Raw genomic sequence first — 23,178 nt, forward strand, 5'->3', positions numbered from 1 at the left:
GGTGAGTTAGAGTGGAAGCCCTGCCCCACTCCCCAGAAGGGTGTCCCCTGCACCTGGAGCATGGAGAGCCCTGCCCCACTGAGTGGGGGGCCGGGTTCCCCCTCTCCACCACCACCTTTCCAGGCTAGCTCCGGGGCCACCCGCGGGAGCTGCACACGCTCCACTGGAGGCGTTGTGGTTTTCCTGCCGGTCTGCTGCTGCTGGACACTGAGTCCTCGTGGGCTGCACCGCAGGGGATGTGTGGTTACAGTTCTGACTGAAGTTGCATGATGCCGTCCAGAGTACCGATTACTCGCCCATCGGTATCCCCATGCCCTTGTGACTGTGCGTTGGCTTAGGCTTTTCCTGATCTGGTGAGAAAGTGATGTCCCCTTACTTTCCCCGGTAAACTAATAAGCAAACTGAGCACCTGTAACTGCCTCCTCGCAGGATTCAGGCCAAGGGTCGGCTTGGCGCTGTTCAGCCAGGCCACCTCCGTGGGTGCGAGTTTGCAGGGAGGGGTTGCCTGGGGCAGAACGTGCCAATCTAATAATTACATTTGGGGAAAATTTTTTTAATGTTGAAACTTTGCATGTGGTTTTTTTTTTTTTTTTTTACTTTTTTTTTTTATCCTTTTTTATTTTTTTAAAATTCAGTTTTATTGAAATACATTCACACACCATATAATCATCCATGGTATACAGTCCACTGTCCACAGTATGATAACATAGTTATGCGTTCATCACCACAGTCTATCTCTGAACATTTTCCTTACATCAGAAAGAACCAGAACAAGAATAAAAAATAAAAGTGAAAAAAGAACACCCAAATCATCCCCCCCATCCCACCCCATTTGTCCTTTAGTTTTTATCCCCATTTTTCTACTCATCCATACACTAGATAAAGGGGGTGTGATCCACAAGGTCTTCACAATCACACTGTCACCCCTTGGAATCTACACTATTATATAATTGTCTTCAGGAGTCCAGACTGCTGGGTTGGAGTTCGGTAGTTTCAGGTATTTACTTCTAGCTATTCCAATGCATTAAAACCTAAGAGGTGTTATCTATATAGTGCATAAGAATGTCCACCAGAGTGACCTCTCGACTCCATTTGAAATCTCTCAGCCACTGAAACTATTTCATCTCATTTTGCATCCCCCTTCTGGTCAAGAAGATACTCTCAGTCCCACGATGCCAGGTCCACATTCATCCCCGGGAGTCATACTCTGCGTTGCCAGGGAGATTTACACCCCTGGGTGTCGGGTCCCACGTAGGGGGGAGGGCAGTGAGTTCACCTGTCGAGATGGCTCAGTTAGAGAGAGAGAGGGCCACATCTGAGCAACAAAGAGGTACTCGGGGAGACTCTTAGGCACCATTACATGCAAGTTTAGACTCTCCTTTGTGGTAATGAGCTTCATAAGGGCAAGTCCCATGCTCAAGGGCTCAGCACATCAAACCGCCAGTCCCAGTGTTTGTGACAACATCAACACCAGTCCAGGTGAGGATGTCCAACACATCCGCACCTTCCCCCAGATCCTTGGGGCTGGGGAGGGGGAGGCTGTAAATATATTTTTTATTATCTGCCCAAATTACTCTGGGTTGTGTCACTATTTCACTCCAGCCTATACTAACCTACCGTATCTCACTTCCTATTCAAAGTTCCATCGCATGTGTTTTTAAGACAAGACTTAGCAAGTTTGTCCAGGGTAGGAAGGGGTTCACTTTCCTAAGCTACTGGGGTGCTTCAGTGGAAACGTTCAAAAGGCACTTGGTGGTAGGAAACTTCAGAGTCAGAAAACAGTGATTAGGTTGTGTCCTGGGCGTCGAGTCACCCTGAGTGAACTGTGCTGCTTTAGCTTGTGTCCAGATCACGGCACACGGTCCTGGGCCCGGAGGGCGCCTGCTGTCCGCTGCTCCGGGAACTTTCTCCGGCTCATCAATTCCTTGTGCCCCGGCGGAATCCTCTGAGGAGCATTTTGGATGTTGCAGGTTTAGCCATAAGCCTCGCCGCCAAGGGAGATCAGCACTCCAGGAACATCATTTGTGAGCCTGTGAGTTACCCGCCTCCCTGCTGGAGTGGGTGTAAAAGCTGGCTCTTTGAAGTTTTGACCTTACTGGATTATTTTTAATAATGAAATTATTTTTATTGTAGCAAAATATATGTAATATAAAAGTCATTTAAACCATTTTAAGTGGACAATTCTTTGACATTAAGCACAGACAAGACCGTAACTTTCACCAGTATATCCAGACTACTTTTATCATCCCAAACCAAAACTCATGCTCATTTATCAATAACTTCCCATTCCTCCTCCTTCCCACCTCTGGTCACCACTATTCTGCTTTTGGTCTCTGAATTTGCTTATTTTAATTATTTCATATAGGAGAAATCATACGCGTTTGTCCTGTAGTCTGACTTATTTCACGCAACATCGTGTCTTCAGTGTTCATCCATGGTGCGGCATGTTCCAGCACTTCACTTCTTATGGCTGAATAATATTCCGTTGTATGGTTGGGCCACATTTTGTTGCTCCCTCATGTTGATGGACACTTGGGTGGCATCTACCTTTGGGCTGTTGTGAATAGGGCGGTGACAAACACTGGTGTACAGTATCTGTCCGAGTTCCTGCTTTCAGTTCTTTTTGTTCTGTACCTAGGAGGGGAATTGCTGGGTCATAAGGTAATTCTATGTTTAACTTTGTGAGGGACCACCAAACTGTTCTCCATAGCGGCCACACCATTGTACGCTTCCACCAACGATGTACGAGGGCTCCTATTTCCCACACCCTCGTCAACATGTGTTATTTTCTGTTGTAATGACAGCTATCCTGTGGATGTGAGGTGGTATTCCGTTTTAATTTGCATTTCTCTTATTGGCCGTTTGACTCTCTTTGGAGAAAAGTCGATTCACATCCTTGCCGCATTTTTTAACTGTGTTGTGTTTTTTTGTTGAGTTATAGCAGTTCTTTATATGTTTTAGATATTAAACCCTTATCAGATATATGCTTTCCAAATACTTTCTCCCATTCTGTAGGTTGTCTTTTTACCTTCTCATAATGTCCTTTGATGCCCAAATTTTTAATTTTGAAGAAGCCATTTTTTAAAATGCAGTTTTGTTGAGACATAGTCATACACCATATAATCCATCCAAAGTGTACAATCGGTGGCTCAAAGTATTGTCATAGACTTGTGCATTCATCACCACAAACAATTTAGAATATTTGCAGTACTCCAAAATAAAAAAATAAAAATAAAATAGAACACCCAAAACATCCATAGCCCTTATCCCCCCCATTATATATATATGTTTGCCTTTATTTTATTACTCATCTGTCCATACACTGGACAAAGGGAGTGTCAGTCACAGGGTTTTCACAATCACACACTACACAATCACATGTTACACAATCATGATGAAGCCCATTTTATCTATTTTTCTTTTTTTGCTTTTGCTTTTGGTGTAAAATCTAAAAACCCATTGCAATTACCCCAACACTGCCTTTGGGAGTGCTAGTTGCTTTTTCTAGCGTACTATTCTGATTCCCTTTTTCTTTCCTCTTCTCTATATTTTTAGTTATTTTCTTTGTGGTTACCTTTGTAATCACAGTTAATATCGCAAACTAGTCCCAACTTGGTTGGGTGGTATGCAAACTCTGCTTCTGTGTATCTCTGACCCTCCCCCTTTGTATTGTTATTGCTTCAGATTACATCTTTACACAGGGTCTGCCCATTAACATGGATTTTAAATGTTATTTACACATTTTCCTGTTAAGGAATATAGGGGAAAAAGCAGTTTCAAAGCAGGCTTTCATATTTGCTCATGCAGTTACTCTCCCAGAGCTCTTTTTCTCTCACGGCTTCGTGTTCCTCTCTGGTGTCCTTTTATTTCGGCTGAAGGACCCCCTTCAGCATTTCCTGTAGGGCAGACCTTCTGGAATGAACTCTTACAGCATTTATTTGTGCATGTCTTCATTTCTGAAGGGTAATTTTTCCAGCTATAGAATTCCTGGTTGGCAGTTTTTTTCTTTAAGGACTGTAAATATGTCATCCCACCGTCTTCTGGCCCCATGGTTTCTGATGAGAAATCTTCTGTTAATCCTGTTGGGGATCCCTTGCATGTGACAAGTTGCTTCTCCACTGCTGCTTTCAAAGTCTCTGTCTTCGGATTCTGACAGTTTCCCTCTAACTTAGTGTCTCATAGTCCATCCTGCTTGGAGTTCGTTGAGCCTCCTGGATGTATATATTCAGGACTTTCATCAGATATGGGGAGTTTTTGGCCATTATTTCTTCAAGTACTGTTTCTGCCCTGTTCTCTCTCTGTGTCCCTCTGGGACGCCAACGATGCATGTATGATGCACTCAATGGTGTCCCGCAGTCCCTCAGGCTCTATTTGTTTTACTTCATTATTTTTTCTTTCTGTCGCTTACATGAGATAGTTTCAATTGTCACATCTTCAATTTTGCTGTTCCTATGTAAACAGACATTTCTCCAAAGAAGATATTTAAATGGCCAATGATGATATGAAAACATGCTTACTGTAATTAGCCATTAGAGAAATGCAAATTGAAACAATGAGATACCATTTCACACCCACTAGGATGGCTGTTCTTAAAAGAAACTGAAAACAGCAAGTGTTGGCTGCAGAGAAGTAGGAACCTTCGGGCATTGTTGGTGGGAATGGAAAATGGTGCAGCCACTGTGGAAAATGGTATGGCAGTTTCTCACAAAGTTGAACAGATTTACCATATGACCCAGTGTATTAGTGAGGGTTCTCTAGGGAAACAATCAATGAGAGGTGTCTCTGATTATCAAATTGTAAAAGTGACTCACGCAACTGTGGGTATGCACGAGTCCAAATTCTGTAGAGCCGTCAACAAACTGTCAACTCCAAGGAAGATGTCCGATGAACTCCTCAGGAAACAAACCGGCAACTTCGACGAACTCCTCAGGAAATGCTTCACTGGGCAGCCGAAGAAGAAGTGAAGGTCTTCTATCTGTCTTGCTTATAAGTCTTCAACTGATTAATTGGATCAAATCCAGCCAATTGCATTCTTATTGTGGGAGGCACGCCCCTTTGGTGAGTCATCAGTCACAGTTGCAGTCAATTGACTGATGATTTAATAAACCGGCCTGTTGGTTTATTAACCAGCCTCAAACCTCCTCACAGCAATTGTTAGGCCACTTTGCTTGACCAGACAGCTGGGTCACCTGGCCAGGTTGACACATGAACCTAACCATCACACCCAGCAATTACACTCCCAGGTATATACCCCAAAGAACTGAAAGCAGGGATTTGGACAGATACTTGTACATCAATGTTTATTGCAGCATTATTCACAACAGCCCAAAGGTGGAAGCCACCCAAGTGTCCATCGACAGATGATGGATCAACAAAATGTGGCCCATCTATGCAATGGAATGTTATTCAGTCATAAGAAGTGAAGTGCTGGAACATTCTATGACTTGGATGGACATTGAAGAAGTTGATGAACATTGAGTGAAATAAGCCAGATACAAAAGAACAAATACTGTATGATTTCTCTTATATGAAATACTTAGAATAAACAAATTCATAGAGACAGAAAGTAGAATATTGGTGACCAGGGATGGGGGGAGGGAGAGAGGAATGGGGAGTTATTGCTAAATGATGCATGAGTTTTGGTTGGGAATGATGAATAGTCTGGAAATAGTGGTGAAAGTTCCACAATATTGTCAACATACTTAATGTCAAAGAATTGTCCACTTAAAATGTTTTTATGTTAGGTATATTTTACCACAACTATAAATTAAATAAAATGCATTAAAAGCTAAGCTTTTAAAATGATCTTTTTGAAAAAACAAAGCAGCAGAGGGGCTGTTTAATTTTGTGTTCTGAAGGTTTCCTTATTTTGAATTAAAACTGAAACTACTTTTGTAGACAGTTTTGCTTTGGCTGAATCTCAAGGTCAGAGAGAAGAGAACAGTGAGGAGCCGCTGGTCTTACTCAATGCTCCCTGGAGAGCAGTGCCACTGGGAAGGCTGCCGTCTCTGTAGCGACCAGGCAGAAAGCTCGGGGAATACCAGGGAAAGCGCCAGGTGTCAGCTCATACAGGTGCGCTTGGTGCAGCCGCTCGCGCTGGGATGGCCGTTTGGCTAAGGATTTGTTGTGCTTCCTCCCACTGTGGCTGGTCATCGGGCAGCGTGGCAAGCAGCCTGCAGCTCCGTGATGTCAGATCTGCCCCCCACTGCCGCAGGTCACCCCATCCTAATGGGGGACAGTGAATCTTGGAAGTTCTGTCTACTGCAGTGGCTCTCAAACTCAGTCTCAGAACCCTACCAGCCTTGGTCTTCTGTGGAGTATCAGGAAACACTGTCAAACAGAACGAATACTGTGATGAGCTCAGCATTTTGGCAAAACCAGACACATCTAGACTAGGAAAGCCTTAACAAGCATTGGGCTTTAAGATGAAGTCTGTAGGAAGAAAGACAAGTTGAGAAAATGGTATCACTTTGATGTTTGCCATGAACTGGAAAAAAACAGCTTTCTTCAATTTGAGGGCCTAAGATCCTTGGGAACCAGTCAGGAGGACTTGGCCAGAGCTGTGCTTCGGCGCAGTGGTCCACGTTCTTGTTGGCTACGATGTGGCAAAGCCGTTATGTTTCCTGACGTATACTTATTTAAGCTCTGAGCCTTGAGCAGGCTCATCTGTGGTTTGATTTTCATAGTTCTCAAAAGAGCACTAAAGACTGATTGAATATGCATCTGCTTATGGAAGTATAAACCCCATCCTGGTGAATAAAATCAGAACAGAGTTATTACGTAGAAAACTGCATCTTCTGTAGCCAAAAGAACTGCTCTGTGATAATTAATAGAAATATATCAAAAATTATTGCTACACTCTCCTGCTTTGAATGTTGTAACTTATTTCTACAGCCACGCAATTACAATTATGAAACCATTATGTGGTTTACAGTTATGAAGGCAGGCATCAGGCTTCCGTGTGGCCTCGGGGTGCCTGTGGAAACCTTGAAGGAATTCTAATAATTCCCCACATTTTACCCCCTTGACACCCCAAATAGAAGGAGTATCAGCATGGCCTGACTGGCATCTGATAAGGGTCATTCTGGCTGCTGTGTGTGGTGGAGGTGGGTTGGGGGGTACAAGTGGGAATGGGAAGACCCTTCTGGGCTGCAGCACAAACCATTGAGAGACGACGGGTGGCAGGGAACTCATTTCAGACCTTCTGTGACCTGACAGGGTGTGTTGCCTAAGGGACAGGTGAATAAGGCCATGAGGCTTCTATTGCTGCCACTCGGGCTGGGGAAGAAGAAGGTGAGACATAAGGAAAGGAACAGCTTTGGAAGGAAAACCTGGGAGTCTAATTTTGAACAGGTTATGTTTACGATGCTTGACTACTGCGTAGAGAAGGCACATGGATAAGTGAGACGGGAATCGGTGGGGGGGGGGGGTGACGCTAGCAAATAATGTGGGAGGAATTAGTGTATAGTTGGATTTAAAGCTAGGGCAACAGATGAGGGGAGGGGGAGAGAGGGAGGGAGAGACAGAGCAGTGCTAGGCCCAAGACTGAGTTCTAAGGGATTTCAATATTGGGGGAAACAGAACTTGCTAGTATAGGATCTCAGATGTCAAGAAAATAACGTTCTACAAAGCAGGGGTGAATGATACATCCTGAAGAGGATAAAATGTATGTACCTCCTCAAACAAAGGGTTTAGTAAGGTAGTGGGATAGAAAAGTAACATACAGGAGTCAGAAGCCTTCATTCACATAAACAATAACCAAGTACCAGATACAATGGAAGAGAAAATCCCATTTATAATGGCAATAAAGACAAAATACTTCAGAATAAACTTAAAATATACGCAATACCTATATTGGAAAAATCTTTAAAATATTCATGAAAGACACAAAAGTTGACTCAAATAAATGGAAAGTCAGCCCTTGTCCTTGGAAAAGAAAACTCAGCATCATAATCAGTTTTCCCTACACTAATTCATAAATCTAAGATGATTCTAATACCAGCAAGCTTGTTTTCTGGATCTTGAAAAGTTGATCATCACTTACATCTGGAAAAGTAAACATGAAAGAATAGGAAAGGAAACACTGTTAAAAGAGCTGTGGGCTGACTTGTAGCAAGCTCTAAAGCCTCTAATTCAAGCAGTGCTGCCTGGCACCCCGACCCGACTGGTGGGGGAGAACAACATTCAGAAACAGACCCAAATACATATATGACAAAGCTCCCTTTCAAGTCACTGGGGGCAAAGATGTATTTTTAAAACCTGGGTGTTGGGATAACTGGATGGCCACTTAGAAAAGAAAATTGCATCTGCACCTCACACCACATCCAAGAGAGCACTCAAAATACATCAGATCAGACTTCCATCCTGATGCCCTCCGTTGCTGCGGGCTCGGGGGAAGCCGGCTGCCATGTCTGAGCTAGGGGAGGCCGAGCTGGGGCCTGCAGTCCGACGGCTGGGAGGAACGAGTCCTGTCAAGGACGGCGGGATGTGGCCCACCCCGGGGCCCCTGCAGCAGGGGCTCCCAGCCGCCGCGCGACTCCTGCTGGCTGACCTGACCGGTGTCGGAGACTCCGACCTCGCACACCTGCCGGGACGTCCTGGCAGTGATTGGACCCGGGTCTTCACTTCCCGGAGACCAGGACTTCCGTCGGGGTAAGTAAACTTTGTTAGCATTCCATCCCCTTAGGAGACTCTCTTCTTACTGTTTCCGCTTTGCGTAACTTCATTATATTTACTACATAAGCTGCCTCTTAGGGAAAACCGGAGCGCTTCTGTCTCGGCACTGAGCGTCCCCCAATTTGCAAACGGTCTCCTTTTGACAAATAAATGGTCTCTCTTTCCGAAGTTCTTAAAATGTCTTTTATTTGCAACCCGATTTTAAAAATTCAGCATGTGTTTGAGACGCATTGACGTTGATAACAGCAGATATTGCCGCAGAGCATTCATTATGCCACCAGATCCGCGCGCCCCGGCTACCCTTAGCATCCCGTCCGCCACAGCACCGTACGCGGGCCGGGAGGGCCAGAACCGCAGCAGCCGGACCTGCCTCCTTGGAGAGAGCCCGGAGCCTTGGCAACCGGCGGCTCCTGGAGATGACGCCAGCAGCGCGCGCCCACGCCCGCCTCCCCACCCTGCGGCTCCTCTTTCCATTGGTCGGCGGGTGGACGAAGCAGGCCTCGTCCAATGGGAGGGGCCCGCTCGCGAAGGCGGGACCGGCGTTTCCGCGGCGCGCAGCTTGGACGGAAGCCGGCTCGGCGGGCGCAGCGCTGGCTCGCAGGTGGGTGGAGGCGCGGCGTGGGCGCGCCGGGGGCGCGCGGGGCTTGGCGGCCTGCGGGCTGGGTCGGCGTCGCGCAGGGGTGGGGTCGCAGCCGTGGGTGTCGCCGTCGCCGTGGCCTCGGGCTCCTCGTCCCTAGGTGGAGAGTTTGCGTTGAAGACTCCGCTGGCTGACCTCTGAGGCGCTTGGGCTCTGGCTTCCTGTCGAGAGAGGACTTGGCAGTTCTCGCCTTCCTGCTTCCACTTGAAAGACATTCGTCGGGCTCCTTTTGAGTGTCTGGACTGTGGAAGGCGCCGGGGCCACAGCAGAGTGAAAACAAGTCTGCTCTTGAGAACTTAGGCTGCGGAGGGGAGAGCCAGGGAATAAACGCATGAGTAAGACGCGCGCTTCAGCTGTTGATAAGTGCGCTGGAGAAAAATAGAGCAGGAAAGGGGATGGGGGGGCGGGGCCACGCAGGTGAGGGACTGAGACCCGGTGCAGAGGGACCCAGCAGGGAGCACGGTGTGCCTGGAGCAAAGTGAACACGGGAGAGAAGTTGGGGAGTCAGAGAGATAAAGGGTAGGGGGCACAGGCGTCATCGGGGGCCTTGCAGGCCCTTGTATGGACTCTGACTCTGACTCCTAGTGAAAGGAGGTTTTCAGCAAAGGTGAGAGACGTAATCTGAATTAGCTATTTTTAAAGTGTTAAAAATCTGCAGGGCAAAGATGAGGGAGTGGGGGCTAGGGCAGAAGCCGGGGATCATTTGGAGGCTGTGGCAAGACCTTTGCGCGCCCTGGTTCCTGGACCAGGGTGCTGGCGGCGATGGCGGTGGCGGTGGTTGATTTCTGGATGTATTTTGAAGACAGCACCAGGAATGACTGCTGGATCGGACGGGGGTGTGAGAAAGAGACATCGTGGATGACACCAAGGTTTTGACCTTGAGCTAAAATCCAGATTTTACCAGGGGGTCGGTTATTGAGAGGACAGAGACCGCAGGAAGAGGAGGTTTTCTGGAGGGGGGTTAGGAGTTTTGATTTTGATGTTAAGCTTGAGATGACGGGTGAGTGTCTGTGAATGTGGTGGGGCGTAGATGCATCTGGGTGTGTCAGGTTGACTGGCCTTGCAGTTCGGGGAGAGGTCGAGAGGTCTCAGGGAAATTTGGGTGTCTTCTTATCAAGCCCTGAGATAATCAGGGGAGTGAGCAGGTAGAGAGGAAATGGGGTGGGCAAGGGCTCCGCCTGGGGTGTGGCAGTGTTTGGAGCTGGAAGGAAAAGCAGGAGCCCGTGAGGTCCTGAAAGCCACGTGGAAAAAGTGAATGAGGCAAGGAAGAAGGCACGGCGGCCGTGTCAGATGCTGCTGCTGGGGCCGGTGGGATGGGGACTGAGGTGGGTCCTGGGATTCAGCCGATGGGTGCGTTGGTGATCCTGGGATGGGCAGTTTTGGTCAAGTCATTGGAGCAAATACCTGATGGGAGAGGGTCCAAGAGAGAACAGGAGGAGGGGATTTAGAGGCAGCGCAAGTGGACGACGCTTTAGGATTCTGCTGCAGAAGGGAGCTGGGAAATGGGGTGTTCTCCAAGGGCATCTGCAGAAGGGAGAGTTTAAGACGTGGGAAATTGACCTGAGGTCATCAGAAGAGGAGAGCTAAGGCGGACAGGGGGAAGGAGGGAAGAGCCGCTTGGAGGGACGCCCTGGGCGGGTGAGGGGCTGGTACTGCACCCCGAGGGGTTGGCCTTGGTGGAGCAGGAGCAGTTTATCCCTGAGACTGGAGAGAAGGCGGGTGCTGGGTGGAGGGAGCAGTGGAAGTTGCCTTCTGTTGCCTTCGTGTTCTCCCTGGACAGGAATTAGGTTGTCCACTGGCAGTGAAGGATGAAGGAGGGGAGAAGACATGGAGGTTTGAGAGATTGGGAGAGTGAGGAGATTGGGGGTGGTGGGCGACAACAGGGGACGATGGGGGACGGGACTGCGGTAGAATTGCCAGGCAAGTGGATTTGAATTTAAAGAGACCAGTCGGCCCGGTCATGTGGCTTTCCTCAGTGGGAAGTTCCAGGCTTGGAGCAGACAGAGCTGGGCAGGAGCAGGGCCTGGGGGCCGGGTTTTGCCAGGCGAGATGCTGGGGAGAAGGGCAGGGAGTGTTTTAAGGATGGGCTGGAAAGTGGGAATGTGAGGGCCCGAGCAGCACCGAGAGGCACTGGGGTCAGTGGCCGGAAGGTCCTGGTGGGGCTGAGGGGCTCCCTGGAAAGAGAGGAGGTGGCCTGGGGTGCTGGTGGGCTTGGGGTATGGCCACGGGAGGGCTAAGAGTGGGGTCCACGAGAGCAGCAGATGCGGTGCAGGCCACTGAGGGGTAGCTGGGAGGAGGGTCTGGGTCCCCAAGCCACAGTCCCGTGTGCAGGAAGTGGGATTCTGCTGCTGGCTCCTTCCACTGGTTCCTCAGAGGAGATGTCTGAGGTTTTGAGGGCCTGGCGAGTGGGGGGAGGCCCTTCCCCTTCCCTGCCCAGGGCACGTTAGCTGTGCTGGACTTGGGGGGGGGGTGCATCTCCCAGCACTGGGACTGGGGGCATTTCACCCTGCAAGGAGTGTTTCTGACTTATCTTTAAGGCCTGTGGGGTTTCTTTGCAGCCCTGGAGACCTGGCGGCGTTGTGTTTGGCTGACTTGTCCCATCTTCGGTGATGGAAGCCCTGTCTTCCTTGTGTTTGTCTTACCTGCATGGTCAGCTTTCTGCAGGTGGAGGTGTATGTTTGCTTCATTGGACACTTTTGAGCTGAGATCTTAGGAGTTTTTTTCCTCCCGCTTTTGTTGTAGACATTACAAAAAAGTATAAGGAAAAAAGTTCTTATAATCCTACTCCTAAAATGTTGGCATTTTAATGTATTTCCTTCTAGTTTGTTTCCTTTCTGCATGTTTGTCATCTTTCATGTAAAGTAGGAGTCCTGTGGAATATACGTAGGTTTATACCCTGTGTTTTCACTGTGTTACATCACGAGCAGTCTCCCACAGATGGGTCTTCTTTGCCATTGCTGTTTCATGGTTTTGTCGTGGGCTCCTTTGCAGGAGTGAGTTGTTCATTTACCCAGCCGACTGCTGCTGGACAGTTTGTTGTTTCTAGTTTTTTAGAGTGTGAAATAATGCTGATGTTATCATCCTTACATGTAAATCTCTGTCCACGATTATTTCACTAGCATGACTTCCTACAAGTGGAATTGCTGGGTGAGAGCACTGGATAAATATTACAAAATTACCTTCTAGAAATGCTGTCCCATTTTACCCTCCCATCAGCAGTTGTTGGGGACTGAATCTTGTTCAGGTCCTAGGGGTGGGCCTTGAAGATGCTGTTAGTGAAGGTGCCCACCCGGAGTGGGGGGCTTCATCCAAGAGCTCTGAGGTCCTTAGAAGCCTTCAGTAGCATATATAAACTATGTCCTTCTACCCCCAGACCCACACCTTTGTGTAGTTCTTGTCACAAATTACGTATTTATGCATTATGAATCCAAAACCATTGATTTGTCAATATATTTTATACATTTGCCTTTTAGATGCTATAGAAAGTAAAATGTGGAATTATAAATAAAAAAGAACAGAAGTGCTGTTATTTATATTTACCCATGTGATTATCTTGACTGGAGATCTTATTTCTTCATGTAGCTTCACTCGTCTAATGTCTTTTCACTTGCAGAGCTCCCTCTAGCATTTCTTGCAGGGCTGGTCTAGTTCTGACGAAGTCCCTCAGCTTTTGCTTCTCTGGGAATGTCTTGTTTCTTCCCTCATTTTTGAAAGACAGTTTTGCTGGACACGTGGTTGGCAGTTTTTTGCTTTCAACACTTTAAATATGTTCTACCACTGCTTTCTTGCCTCCATGGTTTCCGATGAGAAATAGGCACTCCGTCTTATTGAGGTGCCCTTGAATGTGACATGCTGCTTCTCTCTTGTGGTTTTCAGAATTCTCTCATTATCGGGCATTTGGCAGTCTGTTTATAACATGCTGCAGTGTGGGTCTGCTTAGGTTTATCCTGTTTGGAGTTTGTTGAGTGTCTTGGATGTGAATATTTATGTCTTTTGTTAAATTTGGGAAGCCATCAGCCATAGTTTCTTTGAATATTCTCTCTGCTCCTTTCTCTCTCTCTTCTCCTTCTGGGACTCCCTAAATGCATATATTGGAGCACTTTCTGGTGTCCCACAGGTTCCATAGGCTTTGTTCCCTTTTCTTCATTTTTTTCTTTGCTCCTCAGACTGGATGATTTCAATCATCTTACCTTCAGGTTCACCAATTCTTTCTTCTGTCAGCTCCAGTCTGCTCTTGAACCCCTCTAGGGAATTTGTAAATTTCTGTTACTGCGGTCTTCAGCTCTGTTTGGTTCCTTTTAATAATTTCCATCTCTCTACTGATAATCAGTCTGAGCCCCGAGTTGGCCCAGAGCAGGACAGGAAGCCCTTCGTGCTGTGCCTGTGTCCTTGATTCGGCCTTGATGTTGCTCGATCATTTCCTTGGTTGCTGGCACAGCCTGGGTCCCAGGTTTGCTGTAGACTTTCCTCACTGCAGATCCAGAGTCATGGGGAGCCCTGGTTCTCCCTGTAGAGATTGTGTCTGGAAGCCGGCCTCTGCCCTCCAGCTGTGCTCTCTGCTTCCGGGCCCTTTCGCCATGACCACCCTTTTTAAGGTGATGACTGTTCTGTAGCCCTTCTCTGCCTTTGTGCTTTGTTTTGTTTTGTTTTTGGAGAGCAATTACAGTGTACATATTATCTGTGCATATTATATAATTTTATGTTTGTTTCTCCCCATGAAGATGGGAGCTCCCGGCGGGGGCGCCTTGCCCTCCTGCACGCTCTGTGCCTAGAACAGTCCCTGGCGCACACTCAGCCTCTGCAGGCACCGGGGGCGGCGCTGGGGGGCGCTGGGAGACGGGCACTCGCATGCTCAGCGCTGCCTGCTGGCGTCCTGTGGTGCCCTGGTGACCCTTCCATCCCTGAGGGAAGCACTTGACCTCGGTGGACGCTGGTGTCTGTTCCTAGCGTAGTGGGGAAGGCAGGACAGAGCGGGCGGGTGCAGGACAGACTGCCGGGACACCCAGGCCTGGGCACCCCACCTGCCCACCTGCCCTGAGCACCTGCCGGGCTCCGGCCTCGTGTACGCTTCCCTTCTCTTCCCCTCGTCAGCCCGAGAGCCTCCTCGACGCTGTGGAAACGTCCCCCGCCTCCCAGTCTCTCCTGCTCTCTCGGCCGTTTCATTCTCCTGGTGGCATCTGTCACTCTGAGCTGTTACCCTTTCTTCCCATGGGAAGGTGAGCCCCAGGAGGGTGGCAGTTCAGCGTGAGGCCTGGCACACAGTAGGTGCTCAGTACACGCTTCCGCACAAGTGGGCGCCTAATTGTGCTCCTGCCTGAGGGTGGGGGCTGCTGGGAGCCGGGTTGGCACTTCTGCCCAGGCCCTCCGGGTTGTGGCTGGGCTGGGCCTGCCCCCCCACTTCAGAGGGGGGGTGTGCGCAGTCCCCTCGGGCCCGTCCAGAGGGCCGGGCGGTGGGCTCTGTGTGGGCGGGGCCATGGCTGGGGCTTGCTAACTGGGAGATAGATGGGATGGAGGGGCTTGCGGCAGAGACACAGGACCCCCAAGTCGGGGCCTATATATCAGTGACCCACTTCCTCCATTGTCCAGATGTTTCAAAATGGTGATTCAGATAGTTCCTGCCAGTTTGGTCGTTGTTTTCGTGGGTTCCTGGAGCCGTCTTCCCACAGTCCTCTCCAGCTGTCTGTTTTTGTAAAGCTGCCTTGGAACGTGGCCACATCCATCTGTTTTCATGCTGTCAGTGTCTGCTTTTGCGGTGCACCATGGATCTGAGTGGCTGTGACAGGGCACACGGCTTGCAGGTCCTGAAATGCTTACTGTTGACCTTGAAGGTGCAGTTGGCTGCGCCTGTAGCTCTCTCTGGTCTCTTTCCGCTCTGAACAGTCTCTCTGGGCTGTCCTCGGTGGCTGTCCTCGGTGGCCCGGCTGTGCCCGCGTCCTCAGGGCTCCCCACCTTCCCTTTGCACACACTTCCCTGGTTTCCATTCTTGTCCTCAGTCCTCCCTCCGGATCGTCCTTCCTGTTTTAGGGCGAGGGCTCCGGGGGCCTTCAGAACTCCTTATTTTCCCTTCATGGACCCCAGCCCAGCCCAGTCCACGGGATGCTTTGTTGTGGACTTTGTTGAAGATGTTGTCCACGAGTTCTTTTTCCTTCTTTTGTCTCCTAGTCTTTCTGTGTGTTTTTGTGAGGAAATGGGAGAGAGTCAAAAATTGTGGCTGCCCTTAGTCCATCTCACCCCAGCTTCTCTGGTGGCACAGGGAGGAGCAGCTGCACGAAGTCATCCTGCACTTATTAGAACCGAACGGTTTACACAGTCCCGCCATCCTCACACTGCGGGACTCTGCTGTTTAGTGCTCCACTTACACCCTCACCACAGAGGCTGGCTTTCGAGTAGCGGCCTCCTTTCCATTCCAGAACCGAGGAACTAGAGCCAGCGAGATCTGAAATCCCTCGTCTGTCCTCTTACGTGGCCCCAGTAGCGGCGTCTTCCTTTCTCACAGAGACCCTTCCGGGCTCTTACTGGTCCTTGGCCCCTTCTCCCAAGCGGACAAGTGGATGTTCTGGAAACAGCACACTGTGTGTCTGTAGCTTGTGTGACACTACCGTTTCCTCAGTCAAGGGAAGTATAAATTAGTGCTGTTGTTTTGGAGAGAAATGTGCCAGTATGTGTTAGCATCTTTAAAATGTTCATTACCTTCCACACTGGAAAAGTAATTCTTAATATTTAGAAAAGCATTAAGTAAATGTAGCTTATTGAGCCATTATTTATAACAGTAGAAAATAAAAATGATCCCAAATGTTCAATAAATAGGAAATAGACACATTTTTGTAATTTTTGACTTTGGAAAACAGTGATCATGTTACGAAAAATGTTAATTTCTCTTAATTTGTAAAGGCTTTGTGTTCACGTTAAATTAGACCTACAGAATACATTACCCACATGTGATTGCAGGTATGTTAAATAAAAACACTCAGAAAAAAATATGAGAAATCACCAGAATGTTAAATTGGTTATCCATAACTGATGTAGCTAGGCATTTTTACTTCCTTTTAATGTTAACATATTTTCCATGTTTTATGAAATATCTTTAAGTTTCTTTTATGATGGGAGAGAGACATACCTTTGTTTAAAAATATGTATGTCCTGAGAACTTTTGTTAGGAACCTGTATTTAGAAGTTTATTTTTTCTGTTTCAGTATGGCAAAGCAGAAGAGAAAAATCACTGAAGTGGCAGAGAAAAAGAACAAAAAATTGAAGAAGGCATCAGTGAAAGAGCTGCTGCTCGCACCTGACACCACGTCACCTAGAAAGGAAGTGTGCCCGGAGGTGAGGCTGAGGCCTGCGCTTTGCTGTGCCAACGCGCCTGAATCTGGAGCAGTGGCAGCTCATGTTGCTGGTCTTTCGGTGCTTTCTGAATGGGGGTGAACAGGATGGGATGAGCCACAGGGGTGCATACGCAGGGCCTTCTGAGAGAACAGGGGTTCTCAGTGAGTTCCAGGCCAGGACACCGTCACACTTGTCGGCCACCTGGCCCTCTGCCTCCCGGTGGTGCCGTGGTCTCAAAGGGGCTGCATGGAATCGTCCGGTCCAGTGGGGGCAGCCCGGGGCCGGGCACTCAGCCTCGTGGGCAGTGGTCTCAGGAGCGGGGGCTGTGAGCATGGCAGAAGGTGACTCCTGTCCCCAGGTGGGACTTGGGGTGGTGGCCTGGAAGTGTGTATTTAGAAAGCTACACCTGGAAACGCTCCTGTCCAGCCTTTATGGGCACTGAGGGTCTGAAAATGAGCCGCCGCTGGAGCCCTGGCCGTGTCCCTCCGCTTGGTTGCCAGATTCCAGGTGGAAACTGGTTTTTTCAGAGCAGTTTCAACTTACTCAGGGGTCTAGCCCACCCCAACTCCTCCCAGAACCCCAGTGCACAGGATTTTCTTGGGCTTTTTCTAGCAACAGGTTCCTGTTCTTCGAGATGCCTCTAACTTCTTTAAAATGAGCTCTGCACTGCCACCTTGGAGAGGTCTCATGTGGCGGGGAGACCTGCAGCTCTCCTTCCTCACGGGCCCTCGTGTGCTCCCTGCGGGGGCCCCAGAGCAGGCTTGGTTTCTCTGCAGGTCGGCCTCACTGACGCCTGCCTGGGCTAGGCACTGATGCTCTCTGTCATTGAAGTTCAAGTAATTTTTTTATAGTGTGCAGTTGTTTTTCATTATTAAAGTGCATGCTAATTAAGAGAAATTAGGAAAAATAAAGGCAGAAAGAAGGAAACAGTTTGGGCCTGGTTCCCTCTTGTGTTGAGTTTGTGACACAGCAACCGACTTCCCATGAGCCTGCTTGTGTTGCGGTGTCAGTTCGGGGCCCCAGGTGTCCTGAAGGCCAGTCGCGGGCTCTGAGGCCCCCCTGGAGCTCTCGAAGGTGTCCGTTGTGAGAGGAGGACCCGGAGCCGGCTGCGGGGCCGTGAGTGGCCAGCAGGGGTCAGCAGCCACCTTCCTGCCGAGCGGGTCCGGTGACTCGCGGGGCGTCCGGGAGGGTCAGGCCGGCCTGGGGGACCTGGGTGCCTTCAGGCTGGCCTCGGAGGAAGGGGGCCTCTGCTTCCCTGACAGCACACCCTGGCTCTGCCAGCAGCTCTCTCTCTCTGGTTCTCGTGGGAAGTTATTCAAATGAGGCATCAGGCATGTTTTTTTATGCAAAAGTAGTGAAAGCTGAGCCTGAGGGTCTAAGAGGGGGTGGGTGCCTGGGCCTGGGAAAGTCTCGCAGCCATTCCCTGCCCACCCCGGGTTTCCCGGAGGAAGCCCTGGAGCCCAGCGTGGAGGATGGAGCAGCTCCTGGCCCCTCTGGCCACGGTGTCCTCCCAGAAACACTCATGGTGGAACTCAGGTCAGGGTCACTCCGTGTGGCGGTTGTTACCGGTGCCACTTGTGCTGCGCCGTGGCCCGAGCAGCCAGGGCGCCTTCTGGTCGCTTCTTCCTCGCCTCACTCAGGCCCGGGAACCTGCCCGAGGCCCTTGAGCCTCGAGGGACAAGTGGGTGGGCAGGCCGAGCAGTTCTCAGAGGGCCTGTCTTCGTGTCCACTGCTCAGTCTCTGAAAGGAGCTGCTACCTGCAGTGTCCCCTCTTCTGGTCAGCATCCCGGGGTGGCAGCAGGTGGAGGTTGCAGCTTCCCTTTTCTACAGGATGGGGTGCCTTGGGCGAGGAGTCTTGGCTCTGCCCTCAGCTCCCCATTTCCGAGCCCCTTCCCGCCCTCCCCAGCGAGCCCTGCCCTGGAGTCCGGTTTTGTGCCCCCACTTCTTAGGTATGTAGCTTGGCAAGTTACTCCAGCCCTTCCAGGGTAGCTTCCTACTTGGAAGGGTTGTGAGGATTGCAGTTTGGGTGGCAGGTGCTTGAAAGTGATTGTTTAGGGACCTGTGACCCCAGGCTTGCTTGTTCCTCGGCCCTTTGAATTGGGGGAAAGGGGAGCGTGGTTGATTCCACAGGTCTGCCTGCCTGCCGTCTCCCTCCCCTTTCCTCCCTTCTCCCTCCTCCTTTCCCTTCTCCCTCCTTCCTCCCTCCCTTTCTGATTCCCCCCGCCTCCCTCCTCTCTCCCTCTCCCCTGGCCCTTCCTTTCTGATCTCAATATAAGAGATATTTAGCATTTCTGTTTTGGCCGTAGACGCTGAGCTAGGGGAAGGCCGAGGCAGCCGCGTGTCTGCCTGGGTTTGGGGGCTGGCTCTCCCAGGCTGTAACCAGCCTCCTCGGCCGCCTGGACCTGGGGTGGGTGCCAGGGGCGAGGCGAGGAGTAGTTGGCTCCTGGGGGTGTCTCGTACTCTCATTTGAGCTGCCCAGCGGCTGAGGTGGGGGCCTGTTTGCACATGGGTCCTGGGGCTGGTCACTTGCCCAGACTCCCTCGGCCAGCTGGGGCACAGCAGGTGACAGGGTCCGCTGGGTCAGGGCCCCCAGGCTGCTGTCACCTGAGACAGGAGCGTCAGGGTTGACGGGCTCCAGAGAAGGAACGGGCAGCTTTTGTTCTCCGATTCGGGGTGTCGATGATGATGGGGAGGGAGACCCCAGGCAGTTAGGGGTGCATCCGGACGAGTAAATCCCCTTCTCAGAGTACGGTGTGTGTTCTCCGTGAGCCTGTGGGGACCAGTTCCCGGGGCCGCGGGGCGGAAGAGAGCGGCCCGGCCCGCGCACCTCCGGGTCACGGAGTGTTTACAGGGACTGGGCCATGCTGGGCCACGCTGTGGGCAGGTTCTTTCCCCCGTTGCGGTTTTGGTGCTGGTAATAAGCCTGCAAGCACTTTATAAAACCATCAAAATGACATTGTGAACTTCGTGGCCTCAGAATTTGCTGGGAGCCAAAATACTTCATCCGAATGGTATTTCTCCTCAAGGAATGTTCCTGGTTTGGCAGTGGATTTCTTTGTCATTAGATTATTTATTGGGTTCTGGTCTTTATGGCAGCTCCCTGGGAGCCCAAATTGTTTTTCTTATCAGAGTTTCAGCCTCTCCATTGTTTTTGGTTTCTGCTTTGTGACCCCTGAGTGCTGCAGTTGGATAGACTTCTAGGGCTAAAAGGGCTCCAGAGACATGAATCATTTTACATTTGAGAAAACCACACTGATTTCCCTGAGGACACAGTGCATTGGCAGGAGAGTTGAGGTCACTGCTTCCTATCCCTGGAGCTAACTGAACTGCCTTCTCTGTGTTTCCATTTTTATGGCTGAGTAATATTCCATTGCATGGATTCATCACGGATTTGTTTATCCGTTCACCAGTCTTTGGACATTTGGGCTGTTTCCAGTTTTGGGCAAAAAATGTGCTATGAACATTTATGTCTGAGTCCAAGAAATGTTTTCCTTTCTCTCGGGTAAATTCCAGCAGTAGGACTGCTGGATCAGATGGGAAGCACGTGTTTAAGTTTTAGGGAAATTGCCAGGCTGTGTGCAGACCCACCGCGCTGCTTCCCAGCGAGATGGAGGGGGTCCCGGTGCTCCTCCCGGACCTCCCGGCGTGCAGCCAGCCCTGCTGTGGGTGCCTTTGACCTTCCCACAGCCTTATTGAGGTGTGGCTGACTCTGGCAAATCACACACCTCTACAGTGCAATTTCCCTTTGTCGTTTTAATTAGCATTTCCCTGGTGACCACTGGACTGAAGTTATCTTTGCAAAGTGTCGATCTTTTGCCCATTTTTATTGTTTGTTTCTTTGTTTTAATTGGGTTTTGAGAGTTTGTTCTATATTTTGGATACAAGTCCTTTATCAGATTTTGGTTTTGCAGATATTTTTTCTCCCAGGCCATGACTGGTCTTCTCATTTTCTCAACACTGGCTTTTGAAGAGCAGAAGTTTTAAATTTTGATAAAGTCCAATTTATCAGTTTTTCTATACGATGTGTATTTTTAGTTGGCATGCCAGTTTGACTTCATATGTCCCAGAGATACTTCCAAGTCAGTGTGTGCAGATCCACCTCATCCTCCTGGGTTCCTTCATGGGCCTGCACCACATGGCTGTAACGGAGCCCATTTAGCTGTCCCCTCTTAGTTGATTTACCTCTTTCTGATTTTATTTTCCTGATTACAAGTGAGACTGAGAAATGTATCAGTTATTTATTAAACATTTGTCCTTCTCCCATGGATTTCCTCATTAAATCTTTTGCCTGTTTCTCTGTTGAATCGATTGCCTTGGGGAAAAAAAAAAAAAGGAAAGCTTTTTTTTTTAGATATATGTCAAACATACTTTTTCCTATTTATTTCTTGTCATAAATGAGTATGTAGGCAAGTTTGTCAGACTTTTCCTTTATGGTATCTGGGTATTTTGTTTTCTTCCTTAAGAAGGCCTTCCCTCTTCCATAATTAATTATAATATATTTTCATGTATATTTTTCTCTAGCTTTTAGAGTTTTGATTTTTATAGTTTGTTTTGTAAACCATTTGAAATTTGTCTTTGTGTTTTGTGTGAGGTACGGCATTTAGCTGTAGTTTTTCTAAAAGAAAGCCGTTTATCCTATTATCATTTAGTGAATATTCTATCGTTTATTTTCCTTTCATTTTTATCCTCTAAATTTTCATGGGTCTGAATTCTATTCTATTTATTGGTCTATTTTCTTATTTGTTTTGGACCAACTTTGCAATGTTTTTAAAAAATTTATATTTTCATTAGGTAATGCAGGCTACATGATAAAAATTCCAAAGGGCAGAAATGAATATCCTTTTTCTGAAAATGTACATGGAAATATTAAATGTTCAAGGAGCATGATGTAAGCAGCTGTGCTGGTTGGGATGTATTATATTCCCCCAAACGCCATATTCTTTGATGCAGTCTTGTGGGGGCAGACATATTAGTGTTGATTAGGTTGGAGTCCTTTGATTAGATAATTTCCATGGACGTGTTGCCCAGCCCATTCAGGGTGGGTCTTGATTAAATCACTGGAGTAGTGTAGAAGAGTTCACAGACAGAGGGAGCTCAGAGCAGCTGAGAGTGACATTTTGGGCTGCAGCTAAGAGAGGACAAAACACCCAACAGCAACATTTTGAAGAATGCACAGGAGCTGAGAGACACCAGCCATGCGCCTTCATAGCTAACAGGATTTCTGGACGCTATTGGCCTTCCTTCAGTGAAGGTATACTTGTTGATGCCTTAGCCTGGACACTTTATGGCTTTAAGACTGTAACTTTGTAATCAAATAACTCCCTGTTCCAATTTGCTAATGCTGCCGTTTTGCAAAATACCAAAAATGGATTGGCTTCTATGAAGGGGGGTTATTTGGTTACAAAGTTACAGTCTTTAGGCCATAAAGTGTCCAAGGTAAGGCATCGACAGCAGGGTACCTTCACTGGAGAAAGACCATTGGTGTCCGGAAAACCTCTGTTAGCTGGGAAGGCACGTGTCTGGCTTCTGCTTGCTCCCAGGTTGCATTTCAAAATGTTGTTCTCCAAAATGTTGCTCTTGGGGCATTTTGTCCTCTCTTAGCTGCAGTTTCTCTTCAAAATAATTTGTTACTCTCAGTTGCTCTGAGGTCTCTGCCTGTGAACTCCTTTATAGGACTCCAGTGATCTAATTAACAGCCACCCTGAATGGGCGGGGTAACACCTCCATGGAAATTATCCAGTCAAACATTTGATTACAGTTGATTGAGTCACATCTCCATGGAAACACTCAATCAAAGGATTCCAATCTAATCAACACAGATACATCTGCCTCTGCAAGAATGCATCAAAGATAATGGCGTTTTGGGGGACATAATACATCCCAACTGGCACAACTCCCTTTATAAAAGCCAATCCATTTCTGGTATTTTGCATAATGGGTAGCATTAGCAAACTGGAACAGCAACCTACTCTCAAATTTTAGAAAATAGATAAATAGAAAGATTGATGGTGGATAGATAGAATGATATAGCAAATGTGGCAAAACATTAAAAGTTGGTGGATCTGGGTATCTGGGTGTGGGAGTGTGTTGTAGTTCTCTGTATGGGGTTTGTATCATTTTTGCAACCCTCCCGTGAATTTGAAATGTTTCAAAATAAGAACACAAGGATATATGCTGAACAACTCAACAACAGAAAGATAAACAACCCAGTTAAAAAATGGACAAGAGATATGGATAGACGCTTTTCCAAAAAGGAAATACAAATGGCTAAAAGCGTATGAAAAGATGCTCAACTTCACTACCTATTAGGAAAATGCAGATCAAAACCACAATGAGATACCGTCTTGTACCTGCTAGACTGTCCATTACAAAATTACAAAAAGCTGCAAGTGTTGGAGAGGATGTGAAGGAATAGGGACACTTACTCCCTGTTGGTGGGAATGTAGAACGGTGTAGCCACTGTGGGAGGCAGTTTGGCGGTTCCTCAGGAAGCTAAGGATAGAATTGCCTTTATGATCCGGCAATCCTGTTACCAGGTATAT

At 48.5% G+C, this 23,178-nt stretch overlaps 1 protein-coding gene across 1 annotated transcript in view; it reads left to right on the top strand.

Moving 5' to 3' along the window:
- The first annotated feature begins 9,092 nt into the window (after positions 1–9,092).
- Positions 9,093–23,178, top strand: part of C21H7orf50 (chromosome 21 C7orf50 homolog) — a 109,670-nt gene continuing 95,584 nt past the window's right edge. Inside the window, exons 1-2 of the mRNA XM_037813765.1 lie at positions 9,093–9,277; positions 16,507–16,636. Coding sequence (XP_037669693.1) covers positions 9,093–9,277; positions 16,507–16,636 — 315 coding nt within the window. The remainder of the gene's footprint in view (positions 9,278–16,506; positions 16,637–23,178) is intronic.

Source organism: Choloepus didactylus, chromosome 21 (genome assembly GCF_015220235.1).
Source record: "Choloepus didactylus isolate mChoDid1 chromosome 21, mChoDid1.pri, whole genome shotgun sequence".
NCBI classification, from domain to species: Eukaryota; Metazoa; Chordata; class Mammalia; order Pilosa; family Megalonychidae; genus Choloepus; species Choloepus didactylus.